The sequence below is a fragment of the Lachnellula hyalina genome, assembly GCF_007821495.1.
Source record: "Lachnellula hyalina strain CBS 185.66 chromosome Unknown contig00240, whole genome shotgun sequence".
In the NCBI taxonomy this organism is placed as follows: Eukaryota; Fungi; Ascomycota; class Leotiomycetes; order Helotiales; family Lachnaceae; genus Lachnellula; species Lachnellula hyalina.
The window spans coordinates 14,165-34,405 of record NW_022157354.1 but is presented as its reverse complement, the minus strand read 5'-3'; the positions used below and the strand labels follow the sequence as shown (position 1 = coordinate 34,405).

Here is a 20,241-nt window from a genome sequence, read left to right as displayed (position 1 = left end):
AATATATTATATATAGTATCTATTACTATATTATTATCTTCTGCCGCTATAGACCGTAGGGGTGGAAGGGTAGAGGGAGAGGAGGAGAGGGAGAGAGGCAGTTAGAAAGCCTTTAGAGTTAAAAACCCTTCAGATAACCTGCATTTACTTATTTTCCTAGTAAGAACTATAAGGGTAGGCTTAAAAGAAAGCTGAGATTAAGGCGGTTAATATGCTAGCGCGATCGTTTGATTTGGACGGTTGTAGCAAAAGTTATAGGTGAATTCGTGAAAATCGAAAAAAGTTGCTATAATAAAAAGCTTTAACTATTAAAGTAAATTCTAAACATTTATATTCCTTTTATAAAAGAAAGTGCAGATATAGGCAAACGGTAAAAGAGAGTAGAAACAGGCTAATGAAAATGCCTGATTATATAATATTAAAACCAAAGCCATAGAATTAATAAAGTAAATAAGAAGTATAACTTTATATTTAAAAAGACTTTACCAGCCGACATTATATCATACATGCTTGCACATAGTAGTACCCGACGAGATAGCTATAGAATGCTATAATTGAATGTTAAGACCTGTATAGGTACCTAATATAGGTATTGTGTTATACTCAAAGTAGCACATTGTGAGAAGCCGAGTGGTGGTGTTGAAATAGGGTTGCTCGTAGTGGGTGGGGTTCTAGACTAGAATAATACAGGGGCAGGGCAGGGCAGCAGAGCGGGGTATGTAGAGCGGGCCGGGCACTTATCCGAACAGAAAACCTGATTGGCATTGGGATTTGAGCATGCATGCCATGCATACTTGATTCTACCGTCGAGGTCTAGGCAATGTGCATGTGTCAAGGGAAGGGAAGGGAATCGTAAGACTAAACTTCAACACCATCATTCTGCACTGCCAGTGGTCTGTCGCATCACTTCCATTGTTGATACCGACAGCTTCTTCTGCTAGAAGGGGTACGGTAGCCTTGTCACCAGCCCTGTCGTGTTATACCTACCCAGGCCAGGTAAACAAGGAATGCAATCCCTGACATCATACCTGGTGAGTAGACAGGCAGGCAGGAGGGACGTTGGTTGCAGCAAATAAGACTCGTACTCGTACTACCAGTACACCTAATTACCGTGTGTGTAGTACCTACCTACCTACCTACCTACCTACCTACTTAAATCTTCCCATTCTATGAGTACTACTGCTTTGCTATATTCTACCGTTTCTGGTGGCACCTGTATACCTACCTAGGTATGTACCTATGTATTACAGCCGGCTCTCCGGAGAATCAACGCAATGCAATCCAACATTGAATTGAATTCAATCAATTGAACTGCAGTGGTGTCGCTGTTATTGCTTCCCCTTCTCCTTCCCCTGATTTGACTTGGTGCATATTACTGATTACCTTCCCTGCATAGATCAAAGGTTGCTCTTACCTTCCTCTATCTCTCTTTGCTCTGCACTGCACCTTACTGCACCTTATTGTACAACACTCTTTGAATCTCCCCCTTCCTTCCCCATATCTCAATACCACCCATCACCTCTCATCCCGCACCCAAGCTCTGTGCCGTGTCTACGTCGCAAGTAGGCTTCTGATCCGTTACCCAGATATCTCTCTTGGTTATGGCACCCAGAACCGGAAACGTCTCTGTGACCGTCAGATATTCCAAACCCGGCACGCTGCCCCCCATCTACCTCGCTGGGTCTTTCTCCGAACCAGCATGGCAGCCGCAGGAGATGGAGTATACTGCCCATGAAGACACTGAGTACGAATACCACAAGGACGTACAAGTCGAGGAAGGTGTTGAGTATCAGTACAAGTTTCGCATTGGAGAGGGCGACTGGTGGATATTGAATGAAGATGCCCCCACAGGTACGTGCAACAGAGCAGCACAGAGAAAGTCCATTTCACAATCGAATGCCACGCATGACGTGACCCCATTCCACAACACATACATAGCGGCTAATGATTTCTTGTGTATATGTGTACAGTTACCGACAATGTTGGAAATCGAAACAACCTTCTTGCTGTTCCTACTCGTAATGAGCCTGTTGTAGAAACGAAGAAAGCCAACCACGAAGAAGCTATAAATCCTTATACTGGCCCGCGGACCGAAGAAAGGGCCTCCCTACCCACAGAAACAATGAAGAAGGCAAACGAGCCCACCGAGGAAAATTCGGGAGAGGCAGCAACAGGAGACAAATCTTCCGCGCCTGCTTTGGTTGTGGAAAAAGTGGACTCAGAACCGCGACATGGCGACGATTTCGGCGCGAGCTCGACGGTGGGACAAAGGGATGCGTATCATCTGCGTGCTGCAGATGCTGAGCCAGACACTGTAGTTGTTCGAGGCGAAACACATACTCCTGAGCTCGCCGGTGTAGCCGCAGAGGTCGCCGATTCAGCAGCAACCCTGGACCGAGATCAACCTACACCACCCATCTCCGACGAGGACGCTGGCCGTATCGGGTTCAGGCGCATGTCTAGCACTCCGATTCCAGAAGTAGCAGAGACAGCAGCGGAAGTAGCTGATGTTGCAGCCAATCTCGATGAAGAGCAGGTGGTAAGTCTTGCTCTGTACTCACATCTCCAACATTTTCTGGGAGAAGCTGACCAAATTTAGTCGGGCCAGGGCTTGGTCTCCCACGCCTCGAAATATGATTATGACGAGGCTGAGATGGATTCAGGAGCAAGTACACCATGGGAGGAGAAGGTACCACTTTTCCCCCACGAGTGTCCAGGACCGAAAGACAAAGTGGTGAAAACATTCAATCAGAACCCTAGCCCTATCTCAAATCCAAGGACCCCCACACCACCGAAAATGATCGCAGACGACGAGATTGATTACAATGATCCTTCGTTGAAGCAATTTCCAACCACAAAGGCCGGGATTCTTGCGGAACTTAGAAGTTTGGAGCGCCGATTGCCCGCTGATGATTCCTCGGCCGACGGTAATCCGCCATCTCCCGTTGGTCGTCACTCTGCGCGAACTGACCTGTCAGATCCGTCGCCCTCTATACTTGCTAACGTGTCTCCTTCTCTTGACTCCATTACTGAGGAACAAGAACTCGAACAGCCTCTCACACCTTTGACCGATGCTTTCAAGGTAGCAAACTCATCCAATGAGGAACTTGGAACCAATCCTGCAAATGTAGAGGATGAGGCGAAGGCAGAGAGCGCTGGGCCAGCAATCGAAGAGCGCGGGTTTCGGCCAAGTGGTGAACAGGAGCCTCAGGGGAACGATATAGAAGAAGCCTCCGAGGTACGTTTATTGTACCATAGATCTGGGAGATTCTTGATCACGCATCACTGACTTCAAGCAGCCTGAGTCCAAGTCCGTGAAAACTCTTCCCGAGTCTGATAACAAAACCAAGCCGAATAAGAACGTTCGTTTCGGGGAAGTGAACCCAGATAGCAGCATTGAAATCCAGAACGTTCACCGACCCCAGGAGGCAAATAATGTCGAAGGCCAAGGTCGAGGTGTTAGTGTTCCAGAAAGCTCGACGACAGCAACTGGCCACGGAGGTCCAGATATCACAATACAGCCGGCAACACCAGGGTCACGTACGAAGACAAATTCAGGGGAGAGTACTGCACTCAACGAGCATGGTGACTCGCCAGTTAAATTCCGTAAGCAGCAACGACCACCATCCCCTACTCCAGATCGGTACGTACCATCTCATATGTCTGTGAGATGTTTCGAGAGACCTGAGACATTACCAAGAACAAGCATCGCTAACTTCTTGCAGGCCACTCACACCAAATTCCATGCGCTCTTCACGGAAGGACGTCAAGTCTAGGAACTTCTTAAATGCATTCTGGCATGTCGTGTTTGTGGACTGGATCGGTGGGCTTATTATGAGACTGTGCGGCGGTGGCCGTCACACGTAAGGACTCACCTATTGCGTTTATATCTCCATCTCGCTCCCCTTTTCTTTTCAGTTGATTTCGCATGTTTAGATACCCCCAAACCCCAACATTGCTGATAGCTGGTCAACACGCAGGCTGCTAGCCATCCTTGCACTTGCAATCATTGCACCTGCTTTTTACCTGTATTACAAAAAAACCCTGGTTTGACTGCGTTTTATGAACCGGGAGCATCAGCATAGCATTTTGTTGCATACGACCAGACACTCCAATGCATTTCCTCCGACCCTCCCCTTTGAGAATTTGTCATGGCCGTGGAAGGAAACAAAGACAAGGTCAAATGTATTATAGAGTCTGGTTCTGGCGAAAATAAAAGAGCCCATGAAGTATCGTGCATTGCTTTTGCAAAATGTAGTACGGATCAAACTGAAGTGATAAATACTAATGTGGAAAATGTTAAAAAGAGCTCGGACACTTGACCTACTGTGGAGTAGTTTTACTTTTGCGAAATATCTTTTTGAGTCTCCGTACTCTTAGCTCAACGTCGAATATGTGAGACGATTCTGGGGAAGAAGCGCACGGTAGAGTATAATACAATATAGTAAATATGTCCGCCTATGTTTAGTCTCGATAGCAATGCACTGTATAACATGTCTTACTCCGTACGCGTTTTACATGTTTGCCCGTGATGCCGAGATCCTGGGAAGTGTGGCGTAGCAGAATACGCGGACCCCTGATTATCTACAGTACGGAGTATGTATATCAAGATCTCCCAAGTCAGCAACGACAACGACTACAATCACAACCAAGACCACGACCTTGATGAAGACTCTGGTCCCTTACTTATCCACCCAAATTCCCAATGACCTGAAAATTCAAAATTCTCCGGCGAGCAACGATGCCGTCCAATGCTCAGTACGACCTCCTCCCTCGCACATCCTCTGATTTCGATCTCGACCCCACCAACGAATTCAAGGACAAACCACGCCCTCGACGGCGATGGGGGCTTGCAAGGAAGTTTAGACGATTCTGTAGGATCTGCAGGCCGATTTATATACTGGTCGGCCTTTTCATCCTCCTGCTATGGCAGGTCCTCTTCAATGCCTCATATACGAATCCTCCGCCATTTAGTATCCCACATAATGAGAAGGTGTTCATCGCAGCGAATATCATCGATGGAGATCTGATTACAGGAACATGGGGGAAGAGTCTGGTGGATTTGGTGCAGTTGATCGGGAAGGATCGGGTGTTCGTTTCTATCTATGGGGGACCTACTCATGCCCTCGAGGAGCTGGCTGATAAGCTGGAGTGTCAGACTTCTTTGGTATCAGAGGAGCTATCCCCGCTTGATTTGGACACCATTCCCAGGACGATGCTGCCGACAGGGGAGAGTAGGATTAAGCGGATTGCATATTTGGCGGAGGTTCGCAACAAGGCTTTGGAGCCGCTACAGGTTTCGTTGACGAAGTTCGACAAGGTGCTGTTCATTAATGATGTCTTTTACTCTGCGGAAGATGCGGCGAGGCTACTTTGGGGCACGAACGTGGACAAATCCGGCAAGAGTGTGTATAAAGCGGCTTGTGGAACGGACTTTGTAAGTTCGTGGAAGTTTTACGATACATTTGCTACGAGGGATTCCGAGGGGTATAGCATTGGTGTTCCCATATACCCCTGGTTTGCAAATGAAGGAGACGCCATCAGCAGAAAAGATGTGCTAGCTGGGAGAGATGCGGTTAGAGTCAAGAGCTGCTGGGGCGGGATGACAGCGTTCGATGCCAGGTATTTACAGAGGGATACCAGTGGGTTTAGTATCAGTGATGGGGCAGGGAGTAAGAGTTCGAGGAGCACTGGCGATGTTAGTCATGCTGGAGAAGTGGAACCACCGAAAATACCGCTTCGCTTTCGCTCCGAACCGGAACCTTTCTGGGATTCGAGCGAGTGTTGCCTTGTTCACGCGGACATCATGGCCCTCCCAAGTCTCCCAGACTACCCTAAGACATCTTCGAAGTGGGATACGGGCATCTACATGAATCCTTATGTCCGCGTCTCTTATGATGCAACGACCCAAAAGCACATTTACATCGCCAAGCGGTTTGAGCGGCTCTTCGCCATTCCTCAAGCCATCATCAACCATTTCGCACACATGCCTGTGTTTAACGCAAGACGAGCCGAGCTTGAGGGTGAGGTTATCAAAGATAGGCTATGGGTCTCTTTGCTGAATGACACAATGGACGTAGAGCTTGAAAGGTCCGAGAAGGAATTTGGAGGCGAAGAATCTACCTGGCAAGGCACTGGTGTTGAGCGCCGGGCAGAAGAGACGAGCAAGCCAGTGAAGCGGGAGACCATTGGAGCCCAGCTCGGGAACGACTACTGGCTGAACAAAGGCTACTATGTTGATTACAACAGGACAGCGATGAGAGGCGCGTATTGCGGAGTTAGACAGCTGCTCGTTGTGAAGGAGGGTAAGCTCAAAGAGGGTGAGGGAAACTGGGATAACTTGCTCAATGAGCTACCGCCACTTGGATTATAGAGGTTTGTGATTGGTAGCACCATGTATTGTATGATTTCGGAGCTCATATGGGAAATGGCGTTTAGATGGCTGTATGTACATTAAACTACAAGATGTTATGACAAGGCGCTGGGTACATCTATTTATGTGTATAATTGCCTTGAATAAATATATTTTACTACCCTGTTGTGCAGATTCAAATTCAAGGATTTGATAAGAGTGCATCGGTTTGCAGGATCGATCTATTTAGTGTTTCTATAATGCGGATTCGTTGGCAAGGGAAATATAGAGAGGGTGATATGCTGGTCGTGGCATTTCAGGGCAGCAATTGAACAGTTTTGAGTCAATTATTGTTGTTTAAAACCGGTCGAGCTCATGTCACTTCGCCCCTATGACCACCAGACGAAATAAACAGCAGAATCTGAGTGACACGGACCACAAAGAGACCACTAAACTTATCTGGAGCAGGTGCTTTAAATAGGATAAGAATGCCTTCAACAAGACACCGAAAAATTAACAAAATGCAGTGAGGAGCTCAAAAAAAGAGGTGATGAAGCGTTGGATATAAGCGGGTTGGATCTACAAGAGCATCCTAGGGAGAGGTCTTTGATCGCAAGGAATGTGAAGACAGGGAATTGGAAGCTCAACGAGAAGCGATAGGTCTTGATAAACAGCAAAGAGCTGTAAAACATGAATACAAGAGCTATAGCCCGACAATGCCTCAACCTTCATAGCTGGACGCGGACGAGGAGCTTATTCGAAAACATCGCACCAACCAGTTCATACCACTCTTAGATGATGACAAAGTGGGAAGTAGAGGAAGTTCTGATTTGGACTCCTTGCTGAGAGGAAGTGGTAGTAGCCTTTGACCCTAGTATCCGACCTATAAGAGTACGAAGACTTCAGAGATACCGCGGAAATAGGATTTCTAGTTTTCGATATTCGGTCACTCTGCCATAACATAGAAACTGCCACCACGGTTTGCAAAATATTGCGACGACCGACGAACATAAGCGGACTAAAGACCTGTCTTGATATTGTTCAGCTTTCGTGCCACCCAAAGAGCGATTCTTTCCCAACCCTTTGGCCCAACGCCGTAGTACTCCTCCGAGATTTACCACCGCATCCAAATAGACAAGCTATCCTTAACGCCTCTTGTTCATTTATATTTCATAATGCCCAGCTTTTTCATTTGAGGGTGAACTTCTGACCGGCGATTACAGGCGCCGCTGCGGTTGATTTTGAATTCGCCTTCCCACACATGGCACATGCTGGCGAGATGATTAGCAAAATGGTTCTATGGGAAATAGGGTTGGGTAGACATACCATTTGCTTTGTAGGCACACTTCTGGCAGTACGTCTTTCCTTGCTCCAACTTTGTTTTGCAGGTTGTACAGGAACTCGAGTACGAAGCGTAAGGGTTTCTTGCAGATTTTGATAGCAGTTTACTCTATGAGAACTATTAGCATGCCATTAGGCCTGCGCGATTTGAGACATACCTTTCCGACGCCGTTGTTACCTATCGTGGCGGACTTGGTCTTGTCGCCGCTCTTCGAAGCCGAACCCGCAGGAGAGCCGTAGTACATATCATTCTTCTTCTTTACGCCGGGCGTAGCCAAGGTTGTAGACTTGCAGAGCTTCTGGCACTTCCCGCAGACCATTTTGGATGTGGTGGTTGGTATGAGTACTTGTATTGGAGAGGATAAGGTATCGATCTGGTGGATGTAGAAAGTCGATAACCTGATAAGCGCGTTGAGGCAAGTGGATTCTGTCTGGTCCTGGTTTGTTTATATCTCCACCAGGCCTTTTACCGCAATAAGCCAATTAGGTAGAAAATATATGTTTTATTCCATCCAATAAGGTAGAGAATATTTTAACATTTTTAGTCCTCTATACTAGCTCTTATAGATGGAATGACGCTACTGTAAACTCTTCCCGACTATACGCCGTATACGGTCACCCATTATAGAGGCTCTCAACCCCGTCGCAGGCACGTGCAGGGCAGGGGAATGAAAGGCGACGACTGGACGACTGGGAGAGCAAAATACTTGTACAAACACTGGGATCACTTATACTCTCGACTCAACTCAATACATTGGTGTTGTCAATGGCCCGCCATCCTCAATTTCAGCATACGAGTATTGCTATTGATTGCGTTGACCATACTGTAGGTGCGCAGCGCTGGCTGGGCAAGTGAAGCGTGAAGCTTCGTATTCTTTGACCCATTGACCTATTCCCAGTCGGGCTGTGCTTGCTTATTGTCTTTACCACCACGACATCTACTTCCACCATTTCTTCCGCCTAAACAGCTCACAGGAGACATTTTTCGTCGTCGCAGACTCTGTATGTCAACGAGGGAAGCTTGCGCTGTCTTGATTGCGACCACCGCGAGCTGCTCTCAGCATGGCTGGGAAGCCTTCTTCTAGCAATGGGAACGACCTCCTCCTCGACTTGGACGATGAGCGACCGATATATCATGATGGCCAACGGCCTCCCCTGAACGATGACGACCTTTTGCGCGCATACAATGCGGACCATCAATCGAATCCCCGACCCTCAGTATCTTATGATGATTTCGTGGGTGCTGGTGGGGAAGCACACACTCCAGCCAGACCACTTCCGGGAGGCCCTGGTACAGTTTCAGGGGTAGCAGGAGGTCCGTATACTGGGGATAGTTCGCAGAGAACGTATAGTCAGACCTCGGGATTAAACAACTACCAACGTTACGCAGACGATCTGGACGACTTTCCTGATGAGGGACATTCAATGTACTATCAGCAGGGAGAAGCAACACCTGGAGATGGGGCTGACGGATCAATGAGGGCGAAAGCACGGAATCGGAACAGTGTATTGACTATGGGAGGTGGCATTATGGGCAAAGCGAAGAGTATGCTGGGAATGAAACCCGAGTATTCGGAAATGGACCTGCCTTTGACAGAGCCCGGAGGAACACCAATGGTTGATCCAACCGAGCCGGAAACTCCAAAGCATGCATCAAAGAAGTTCGATGTTGGCAATTTCAAATTTGGATTCGGGAGAGGCAAGCCAGACCCATCAACATTAGGCCCAAGGATTATACACCTCAACAACCCTCCTGCGAATTTTACAAACAAATTTGCAGACAACCACATCTCTACGGCCAAGTACAACGTCGCTACCTTCATACCCAAATTTCTCTTCGAACAATTCTCCAAATTTGCCAATCTTTTCTTTCTATTTACTGCCGCGTTACAACAGATACCCAATATTTCGCCCACCAATAAATACACTACCATCGGGCCCTTAATTCTAGTCTTGGCGGTTTCTGCAGGAAAAGAGTTGGTTGAGGATTACAGAAGGAAATCCTCCGATAAATCGTTGAACAATTCGAAAGCTCGCGTTCTCAAGGGGTCCTCATTTGTTGACATGAAATGGGTGAACGTTGCCGTTGGAGATATTGTCAGGGTGGAGTCGGAAGAACCTTTTCCGGCTGATGTTGTTCTCCTGGCGAGTTCGGAACCGGAAGGTTTATGTTACGTTGAAACGGCAAATCTTGATGGAGAGACGAATCTGAAGATCAAGCAAGCCATTCCAGAGACCTGTTCTTTGATTAGCTCAAGCGAGTTGAGCAGGCTAGGAGGAAGGTTACGTTCCGAGCAGCCAAACAGCAGCCTGTATACGTACGAGGCCAGTATGACTGTGGCAGCCGGTGGTGGGGAGAAAGAGCTTCCTTTGCAGCCCGATCAACTCCTTCTTCGAGGTGCTACATTGCGCAATACTCCTTGGATTCATGGTGTCGTTGTATTTACTGGCCACGAGACAAAACTCATGCGAAATGCCACCGCTACGCCAATCAAGCGGACAGCTGTGGAACGACAGCTGAATACGTTGGTATTGATGCTGATTGGCATTCTCGTAATTTTGAGTGTCATAAGTTCTATTGGAGACCTTTTGATACGGATATATCACGGGAAGGAACTAGCCTATCTTGATTATGCTGCTTCAACTTCTGCTTCTCAAAAAGTCCAACAATTCTGGTCTGACATTTTCACCTATTGGGTTCTCTATTCTGCCCTGGTACCCATCTCGCTGTTCGTCACCGTCGAGATGGTCAAATACTGGCACGCAATCCTCATAAATGATGATCTTGATATGTATTACGACCAGACGGATACGCCCGCTGTGTGCCGAACATCAAGTTTGGTCGAAGAACTGGGCATGGTTGAATACATATTCTCTGATAAGACTGGTACATTGACATGCAACCAGATGGAGTTCAAGCAATGCTCAATTGGTGGTATCCAGTATGCAGAAACGGTCCCAGAAGATCGCCAGGCGACATTTCAAGATGGGGTCGAAATTGGAGTCCACGATTTCAAACGATTAAAACAGAACCTCGAGTCGCATGAATCGAGTGCGGCGATACACCACTTTTTGACTCTTCTCGCGACATGCCACACGGTCATTCCGGAGAGAACTGACGAGAAGGGTGGAGCCATTAAGTATCAAGCAGCATCGCCCGATGAGGGTGCTTTAGTCGAAGGTGCCGTAATGATGGGCTATCAATTTACGGCTCGTAAACCAAGATCGGTCCAAGTTACCGTAGCCGGAGAACTGTTTGAATATGAGCTGCTCGCTGTCTGCGAATTCAACTCAACCCGAAAGAGAATGTCTGCGATCTTCCGGTGCCCAGACGGGAGGATCAGATGCTATTGCAAAGGTGCAGATACTGTTATTCTCGAACGACTAAGTCCCGATAATCCCCACGTTGAAATCACGCTGCAACATCTCGAAGAATACGCATCTGAAGGTCTTAGAACACTATGTCTCGCCATGCGCGAGATCCCAGATCAAGAATTCCAGGAATGGTGGCAAATTTTCGATAAGGCACAGACCACAGTTGGTGGTAATCGTGCAGAGGAACTAGATAAGGCTGCAGAGATATTAGAGAGGGATTTTTATCTGTTGGGTGCGACTGCTATCGAGGATCGTTTACAAGACGGTGTTCCTGAAACAATTCACACCCTTCAAGAAGCAGGCATCAAAGTCTGGGTACTCACTGGAGATCGACAAGAGACTGCTATCAATATTGGTATGAGTTGTAAATTGATTAGCGAAGATATGACGCTCTTAATTGTCAATGAGGAATCTGCAGGAGCAACTCGGGATAACATACAGAAGAAGCTTGATGCTATTCGAAATCAAGGTGATGGTACCTTTGCCCTGGACACTTTGGCTCTTGTCATTGACGGAAAATCATTGACCTATGCTCTGGAGAAAGATCTGGAAAAGAATTTTCTGGACCTTGCTGTTATGTGCAAGGCAGTCATCTGCTGCCGTGTTTCACCACTCCAAAAAGCTTTGGTCGTTAAGCTCGTGAAGCGTCACCTGAAGGCTATTTTGTTGGCTATTGGTGATGGTGCAAATGATGTTTCGATGATCCAAGCGGCACACATAGGAGTGGGTATCAGTGGCATGGAAGGTTTACAGGCGGCGCGGAGCGCGGATGTTGCCATCGGCCAATTTAGATATTTACGGAAGTTACTGCTCGTCCATGGAGCCTGGAGCTACCAAAGGATAAGCAAGGTTATTCTATTTTCGTTCTACAAGAACATCACCTTGTACATGACACAATTCTGGGTAAGCAATCATGTGTTGCTACAATATTTCCAGCTAACGAGCCACAGTACTCATTTCAGAATGCCTTCTCTGGAGAAGTCATCTACGAGTCCTGGACCCTTTCTTTCTACAACGTGTTCTTCACCGTTCTGCCGCCGCTTGCGATGGGTATCTTCGACCAATTTATCTCGGCGCGCCTTTTGGACAGATATCCCCAACTTTATCAAATCGGACAAAAGAATACATTTTTCAAAATGCACTCATTCTTTTCCTGGGTCGGCAATGGATTCTACCATTCATTGATCCTATACATTGCGTCTGAATGCATCTGGTGGCGAGATCTCCCGCAGGGCGATGGTAAAACTGCAGGCCATTGGGTTTGGGGTACAGCACTTTACACGGCAGTCCTTGCGACCGTTCTGGGCAAGGCAGCACTGGTAACTAACATATGGACCAAGTACCACGTGATATCCATACCTGGCAGCATGGTAATTTGGATGATCTTTATCGCAGTATATGCCACTGTGGCACCAAAGCTGGGATTTTCAGAAGAATACGAAGGAGTCGTCCCTCGATTGTTCCCGAGCCCGGTCTTCTGGCTGCAACTACTCGCCTTGCCGATTCTGTGTCTATCCCGCGACTTTGCATGGAAGTAGTACGTTGATTCTCGTCATTTTTTGGAAGCGCATGCTAACACACTTAATAGTGCGAAACGAATGTACTACCCGCAGACATATCATCACATTCAAGAGATCCAGAAGTACAATATCCAAGATTACCGGCCTCGGTACGTTACGCTCACCCTCCACTACCTTTTCCTCGCCATGTTTCATGCTAATACAAAATGCGCAGGATGGAACAATTCCAAAAAGCAATCCGCAAGGTTCGGCAAGTACAGCGCATGCGAAAACAGCGTGGGTATGCTTTCTCGCAAGCAGATGAGTCGCAGACAAGGGTACTGCAAGCGTACGATACCACGAGAGAGAGAGGTAGATATGGAGAAATGGCGAGTTCGAGACCCAAGGGGAGGTGAGGATATTCACGATGTTTGACAAGGTTGTCGATGTATGCTACTGTTTTTAGGTGCAGTGTTTTAGGAGGGGATCACGTTCAGGTGTTCTTCAGGATTGTTGGGGTGGCTCAATTGAGACTGGGAGATGCAATGCATAAATAGCATGGCCTGGACTTAAATGTCAAGAGTTCGTTTTACATCCATCAATGTCGCACCAACCTGTGCTCCAGAAATATGCTTTGCTCTCACGGGAGTGAAGAGATCATTCATCTTTCCCAATCCGCCCGAATGAACGACCATCCAGCCCCCTAGTGCCCGAAAGAGGAGTTCTGGTTGATCTGAGTTTAGGAGGTACCTTGGTACGAGTGATGGACTATACAGGTGGATATGAAGAATGTATCTGACTCGACCGAAGGCAGCCGAATTCAAAGATAGTGAGGCTCCTAGCTGTCGATAGTAATTGATCCTAGATTTGATAAAGCCACAGTTGACTGCGTTGGCTCCATATGGTATAGCCAGCCCTGAACTCAATTGGTGGCGGTCGGCAGTCAGCCGGTTTAGTTGAGCATGAGGCTGCTATATGCTCAGATTCCGAGACAGAGGCGTCATGTGATGGCGTTGAGAATGAGGTAAGGTTATGCGGGTTCGCAGCTGAAATTTAACCTCACCTGTTGTGTAATATGCATAGGTATGTGATACGTCTGTTTCATGGTCACCAAGAACAATTCAATCTTCAGACCTCGGGCCGGGGCTAGGGTCGAGTAATAAGTTAGATGTTATTTCAGTATCAATGTGTGTCCCAACATAGAAGGTCCATGTGTAGGTAGGCTAGATACTTTGTGTAGGCTATTCGGGCAAGAGCTACCTTATTATTATGCTAAAATGGTAAGTAAGTCAAGGACCCAGCTATGCGATCCTAGTCTGATTAACATGTTATAATACGGTGTACCGCATGTGCTTGGTAGGAGCGCAGGAGATTGAGGAGATGCGAGCTGCAGTTACCCATGTCCATATGATTGTGTTTGGAATACAAGTAGCAGAAGGAGAACGTGGCCGTCGCGGGGGAATTGTCTCTGGGTTATTTCCATTTTGCCAGCGATCAGATCCCCACTCCGTATACTTCGTATGGCCGAGTCGCTGTGGCCCCTACCAGGACTGTACGAAGTACTTACCTGCATGGCCCAGAGCGATGCGTCGGGTCTAACGCATTCGAGGATTACGACCACTCCTGCCCTGCCCCTACCCCTGCACGGCCTAACTGTATACTTCCTTACTTCCCTTTCTTCTAGATTGCCATGCACATTTCCATATCCTTGCACCAACAACCTCGTATTAAACCTGCTGCTGTCCCTTCACGATGGGTTTGTTTAACTCTGCCCGCCAGTCTTCTCTGATGGCGCAGTAGTAAATTCACCTGTACTGCACACGAGCACTCGGAGTGGTGGAGACCGCGAGAGATTCAATTGCTATAATAACATATAGCCATGGAGCACGTCTGACGAACAAGAAAGAAAGATTCTTGGGACACTGTCATTTCGCTGAGCCCTTCTTGGCTCACTTTACATTTGCTATGCTTTCAACCATGACTTCCTCAATAGCGAAGATGAAGCTGTCTCAGATCTTCTCTACTACCTTCGTTGTTACTTCCATTCTCTCATTTGTTAACCAGGTCCACTCTCTCGCTTCGACGGATACCATCACTTGGGGAGGTGATAATTCTAGGACTGGATATCAATCGTGAGTGTACCTCGTTATATTACAATCTCATTGCTAATCTTTCTAGTAATCATAATATGGATCCTTCAATTGTTGGATCCTCACAATTTGGCCAGCTTTTCGTGACTCAGTTGCCGGGCACATATAACGGTGCCAAGGAGCAACTCTATGCTCAGCCTCTAGTGTATACCCCGTCTGCGGATGGTACACAGTATGTCTATCTGGCAACGACGCAGAACAACATCTACAAAGTCAACGCGAAGACCGGCGCCATTGTTGCACAACGAAACTTACACATTCCATTTTTAGCTGCCGACTTAAATGGGTGTGTTGACATCACCCCTTGTAAGCAGCTCTTTTCTTTGTTTCATCTACTATGTCTGCCTCTGGCTCTGGCTCTTGATATTGAGACAAAACATGGTACTAATTCCTCGGCAGGCATCGGTTCCACGGCAACCGGCGTCATTGACCCGGATACCGATACATGGTACTTGACAACGAAGACATATGCAAACCAGGATGGTGGGACTGTCGCCCAAGGCAAGCCCAATGGGAGATACTATGTTCACGCTATTGATGTCAAAGATCTCAGCGAGCGGCCGAACTTCCCTGTAAATCTCGAGGGTACCGTGGCAAGGAACAATCCCATTCGAAGTTTCAATGGTGGTATTCATCATCAGCGACCTGCCATACTCCATACCGGACAGTTTATCTACGCTGGGTTTGCGTCACACTGCGTCCAATACAATTTTACTGGATGGATCATGGGTTGGGACAAGACAACCGGGGCTACGGTTGAAAGATATGCAACTGAAGGTGCTGGTGTTCCAAATACAACCCCCGGAGGTGGTGTATGGATGTCGGGTGGAGGTTTGGCGTCGGATGACGCCGGATCGATGTTCTTCGCCTCAGGAAACGGATACGCTTCTCAACTCAGCACGATTCCTGTCAATGGTCGAAACCCGCCAACCTCACTTGAAGAAGCTGCTGTTCATATGACAATCAACGAAGACGGTAGTTTAACTATAGTAGACTTTTTTATGCCATGGGAGAAGACACAACTAGATGGTGCTGATCGAGATCTTGGCACGACCCCTCTGGAATTGCTTCCAAGCGAATTCTCCTGCGGCGATGTGAAGCGCATCGGAGTTGTCACAGGAAAAAGTGGCAAAACTTATTGGCTCAACTTGGACAATTTGGGAGGATACCAGAATGGTCCAAACAAGCTGGATGATGTTATTCAGGTATACCAGAACGAGAATTCTGTTTACGCTGGAGCTGGCGTTTTCCCCCTTGAGGGAGGATATATCTATATTAACGGTAAGCAGCGCGGAAGGTTTTCCTCGCTTTTTCTTCGTGTCTATATGTCACACATTCATGTCTTTGAAGTGCTGGCAGGGCTTGTAGAAATGCCTCTCCGTCTTAAGACTTTAGAAACAACCTTCCAGACCTGGACCGATACACTTTATCCTGTCAATGCTAACCAGGCGATTAGTCATTCAATATCCAAGTCATGTCTTTAAGTTCTCATGCGATGCGGGAGTTCCTTCTTTCACCAAAGTTGCGGACAATCCTACCAAAAATGCCTATATTCTAGGCGTGGGACACGGAACTGTCACTTCTCTGAATGGGCAAATAGGAACAGGTCTTGTATGGACTAGTGATGTCCAAGGATCTACCCTCCGCATCTATAACGCAGTACCGGTGAATGGCCTCATGACCCTAATCAACTCCTTCAACTTTCCAAATCCACTCAAGTTCACCCGACCAGTTTTTGGGGATGGCCGAGCTTATATGGGAACTGCGGCAGGCGCTCTTTATGCATTTGGATCGCCCGTCAATCTCCCGATCAATTGCTCTTCGCCTTATGACTTTGGAGTATCAGACCTAAAGAATGCGACTGCGGTTAAGACTGTTACTTGCCTGGCAAATATTGACGTTACGGTCACGAACATTAGCCTGAGTGGGGATCCAAACTTCGTCATTAACGGGGTCCCAGGTTTACCACTTCAGGTAGCAGCTAAAAGCTCTTTCAGCCTTCAAGCAACATTCGATCCGCAGGCTGTTGGCCCACTGTCATCTGATATTCTTGTTGGCACTACCAATGAAGTGGCTGGCTATAGTACTACTACCCCCATCGGCCTGCGTGGTACTGGTCAAAGTGTGAACCCTCTGCTCTCTGTCAGTCCTGTGACTTTAGCTTTTCAAGGCGTTGTTACTGGGGCTCAAGCCGGAGGTGTAAATCAGTCTGTGATCTTCACAAATCTAGGAAATGGTAACTTGTCAATCAGAAGCATTCTCTACTCCACCCAGAGCGAGACCGGCCCTTTTATTCCTGCCAACACCACCTTGTCAGGGCCGAGGGCTGGGCCATTTACCTTCATTGGCCTTCCATCCACTATTCCTGGGAATTCTGAAGTCACTGTTACTGTCAATTTTGATACCTCCGCAAGTGGAAACTTTGCTGCTTATCTAGTTGTGCAGTCGAACGGTGGTAACAAGACCTTTGATGTGGTTGGAACCTCTGGAAGTGCCCCAGTCGCACTTCTCGAGTTCCAAACTACCGACGGCGCTGGTTGGGCACAGTACAAGTCGGGTACAAATTTCACGTTCGGAAATGTGACGGAGAATACTACCCGTTCCTTGAAAATGCGATTGACAAACAACGCTACTACTGACAGCGCTCGACTCTCTATCACGGTTTCGAAACCTCCTTTTGGGGTTGTAGGGATAATCGGAGCCAACAATGCTGTCGATCTCGCTGAAGGGACCACTCTCGCACCCGGAGAGAATGCAACTGCAACTCTCTACTGCTCAGTACCCAAAGAGCAGTGGAACGAGAACCCGTACTCGGGAAGCGCACAGTGGACAATGAATACCGATGATCCAAATTTTAGAAAGCAGTTCATTCAATTTGACTGTCTCGGCGTTTCGGAACAAGCTCCTCCTCTCCAGCCCAACGGTCTGGGATATTATCACTACACGGGCTGCTTCAAGGAGAACAACCCCGGTCGACAACTCAAAACTCAACTCTATGCAAATGTAAACAACACCATTCCTATGTGCATTGCAGCTTGTTCTGCAGCTGGATATACTTTCTGCGGTACTCAATACAACCGCGAATGTTGGGGAGGGCCAACAATACCCATCCAGGCTGTTGATGAAGGCAACTGTAACTACCCTTGCGCCGGCGATATCAACCAGATCTGCGGCGGTAACGGCATTGGCAGTGGAGCAGGCGGAAGCTACATCTCATTGTTTGCTGACGCTAGAGGCTTCAGTGGAAATGTCACGACCACCCCACCAAGCGGACCCTTTGTCAACCCTGGTGTTGGAGGTTATACGAGCATTGGCTGCTATACCGAAGGCACCAGTGGTAGAGCATTGTCCCAGCAGCTGACTCCTACTTCAAAGACAGTTGCAAATTGTGTTAGTGCTTGTTCTGCTGGCAATTACAAATATGCTGGAATGGAATACGGGGGAGAGGTGAGTTGACGTTAATATTCAGATCGTTCAATACTGACCGTCGATAGTGCTGGTGTGGCAACTCTATCAGCAATGGTGCTAGTTTTACTGCAAGTACTGATTGCAGCATGACCTGTGCTGACAATGGAACGGAGTATTGCGGAGCTGGCTCAAGACTAAACATGTATCAGCGCGGGAATGTTACACTTCCTACCACAACCAGTAATGGCACGACTACTGGGACTGCGACTCCAACTCCAACAGGTGGTCCTCAAATCAAGCAAACGATTGGCAATTGGGCATTCCAGGGTTGCTGGACGGAGAGTACGAATTCTCGCGCTCTAGCCGGTCTTGCCTATGCCAACGATTCTATGACTTTGGAATTTTGCGCCTCCTTTTGTACCGGGTTCAAATGGTTTGGCGCTGAGTACGGACGGGAATGTATGTGCAATCATCGCTTCCATGAACTGACTGACAATGAACTTAGGTTATTGCGGCAATACACTTGGCACTGGGAGTATCAAGGCTGCGAACCAAGCAGATTGTAGCTTCTTGTGCCCTGGTAATAATCTCGAGTATTGTGGCGCAGGCAACCGGCTTGAATTATACAGTCTCGCGGCTTCTACCACATCACCAGCCGGTTTATCCAATTCTTCGACGACTTCAACGGGAAATGCTTTAAGCAGTGTTCTAACCACCCCTGACTCTTCGATGACATTAAAGACAAGTGTCACAGTTTCCACTCCCACCGGCACAATTCTCACTACTAGTACTACCACATCAGCGAAACCAACAGGCCCGACTATCGTGCCCTCAGTCGGCTTGTACAACTATGCTGGCTGCTATACTGAAGGAACAAACGTCCGTGCTCTCGCGGCAGCCTCTTACCCCTCGGACAACCAAACAGTAGCATACTGTGCTTCTTCTTGTTCTTCCTACACTTATTTCGGTGTTGAGTATGGCCGTGAGTGTTGGTGCGGAAACAGCTTTGGTTCCGGAGCTGTCACCACGAAGGACAGCGACTGTTCAATGTTATGTGCCGGGGATACAACCGCTTACTGCGGCGCAGGCAACCGCCTGAATGTGTATATCAAGAACGGGACACTTTCTACCTTTGAGGCGAGCACAAACTCATCCTCGAGTCTTGTGAGCACACCCTCAAGTTCTGGAATATCGAGCCTTTCTAGCACACAATCCGCATCCTCCTCAATTTTAACTTCGACGGCATCGACCTCGGCGGCCTCTAGCTCAAGTCCTTTCGTTAAAAGTACGAACTCGTTCCTATCCTCTTCACCGCAACTTTCCACGTCAAGCAGCAGCAGTAGCTCCACCAAAAACTCCTCCGCAACCTCAGAAACACCCTCATCAACCGTGCCTGTCGTTTCGAACGGAAACGCAAACTTCACTTACTACTCCTGTGTCACTGAACCAGTCAATGACCGTCTCCTCTCCTCGAAAGTCCTCAGCAATGGCACGGACATGACTATTGCGACGTGTCTCTCAACATGCTATGATTATGCCTACGCAGGCGTAGAAAACGGGCGCGAGTGTTGGTGCGGAAATACCCTCAACATAGCAGGCAATTCAGAACCAACGCCTAGTGCGAACGTCTCGTATAGCCAGTGCAGCTTTACTTGCCCTGGCAACTCAACGGAGTACTGCGGTGCTGAAAATAGGCTGAGCCTCTACTGGTTTGATAGCGTGAAGGCAAAAAATAATGCTGGTAATGCTACGCAGACATAGAGAGATACGTGATCTTTTATATGGATTTGGTTGGACGTTGTACTGTAATAGGCGGTATAGATAATCCTGGCTTATGGCAAGATGATAGATGGATGTAATGTCTCATGATTCGATGTTTATATACAACATACCTACTTTTAAAATGCTTTGCTCTCATGTAACGACCGAGACCGAGACGTCTCGCGGCACTGAAAGCCTTGTGAGTTTGTAAGCCACTTTGCGTCAAGTGTTGAGCTGCTGTAGGCAGATCAATAAGGCTCCTTATCGTCTCGAATCGAAACACTTGCACAGGAGGAGTCTTTGCGCCATAGTCCCCAATATTGCACTTATAAGATGTCCCGATGGCGAGAAAGCT

The 20,241-nt window shown here is 47.7% G+C and overlaps 4 protein-coding genes across 4 annotated transcripts; 3 read left to right on the top strand and 1 right to left on the bottom strand.

Moving 5' to 3' along the window:
• Window positions 1-4,741: 4,741 nt before the first annotated feature.
• On the top strand, window positions 4,742-6,373 carry LHYA1_G008541 (uncharacterized protein; the record flags this gene model as incomplete). Its single annotated transcript, XM_031153461.1, has 1 exon — window positions 4,742-6,373. The coding sequence occupies one exon, from the start codon at window positions 4,742-4,744 to the stop codon at window positions 6,371-6,373; it is 1,632 nt and encodes a 543-aa protein (XP_031001476.1).
• A 1,167-nt stretch (window positions 6,374-7,540) lies between these two features.
• cript (Cysteine-rich PDZ-binding protein) lies at window positions 7,541-8,013 on the bottom strand (the record flags this gene model as incomplete). Its single annotated transcript, XM_031153460.1, has 3 exons — window positions 7,541-7,623; window positions 7,679-7,802; window positions 7,852-8,013. The coding sequence occupies 3 exons, from the start codon at window positions 8,011-8,013 to the stop codon at window positions 7,541-7,543; spliced, it is 369 nt and encodes a 122-aa protein (XP_031001477.1).
• A 742-nt stretch (window positions 8,014-8,755) lies between these two features.
• SPBC887.12 (putative phospholipid-transporting ATPase) lies at window positions 8,756-12,983 on the top strand (the record flags this gene model as incomplete). Its single annotated transcript, XM_031153459.1, has 4 exons — window positions 8,756-11,971; window positions 12,019-12,605; window positions 12,657-12,737; window positions 12,803-12,983. The coding sequence occupies 4 exons, from the start codon at window positions 8,756-8,758 to the stop codon at window positions 12,981-12,983; spliced, it is 4,065 nt and encodes a 1,354-aa protein (XP_031001468.1).
• Window positions 12,984-14,544: 1,561 nt separating this feature from the next.
• Window positions 14,545-19,886, top strand: LHYA1_G008538 (WSC domain-containing protein; the record flags this gene model as incomplete). Its single annotated transcript, XM_031153458.1, has 6 exons — window positions 14,545-14,699; window positions 14,746-15,023; window positions 15,117-15,998; window positions 16,174-18,164; window positions 18,212-18,584; window positions 18,631-19,886. 6 exons carry the CDS (start codon window positions 14,545-14,547, stop codon window positions 19,884-19,886), a joined length of 4,935 nt encoding a protein of 1,644 aa, XP_031001467.1.
• Between the last annotated feature and the right edge of the window lie 355 nt (window positions 19,887-20,241).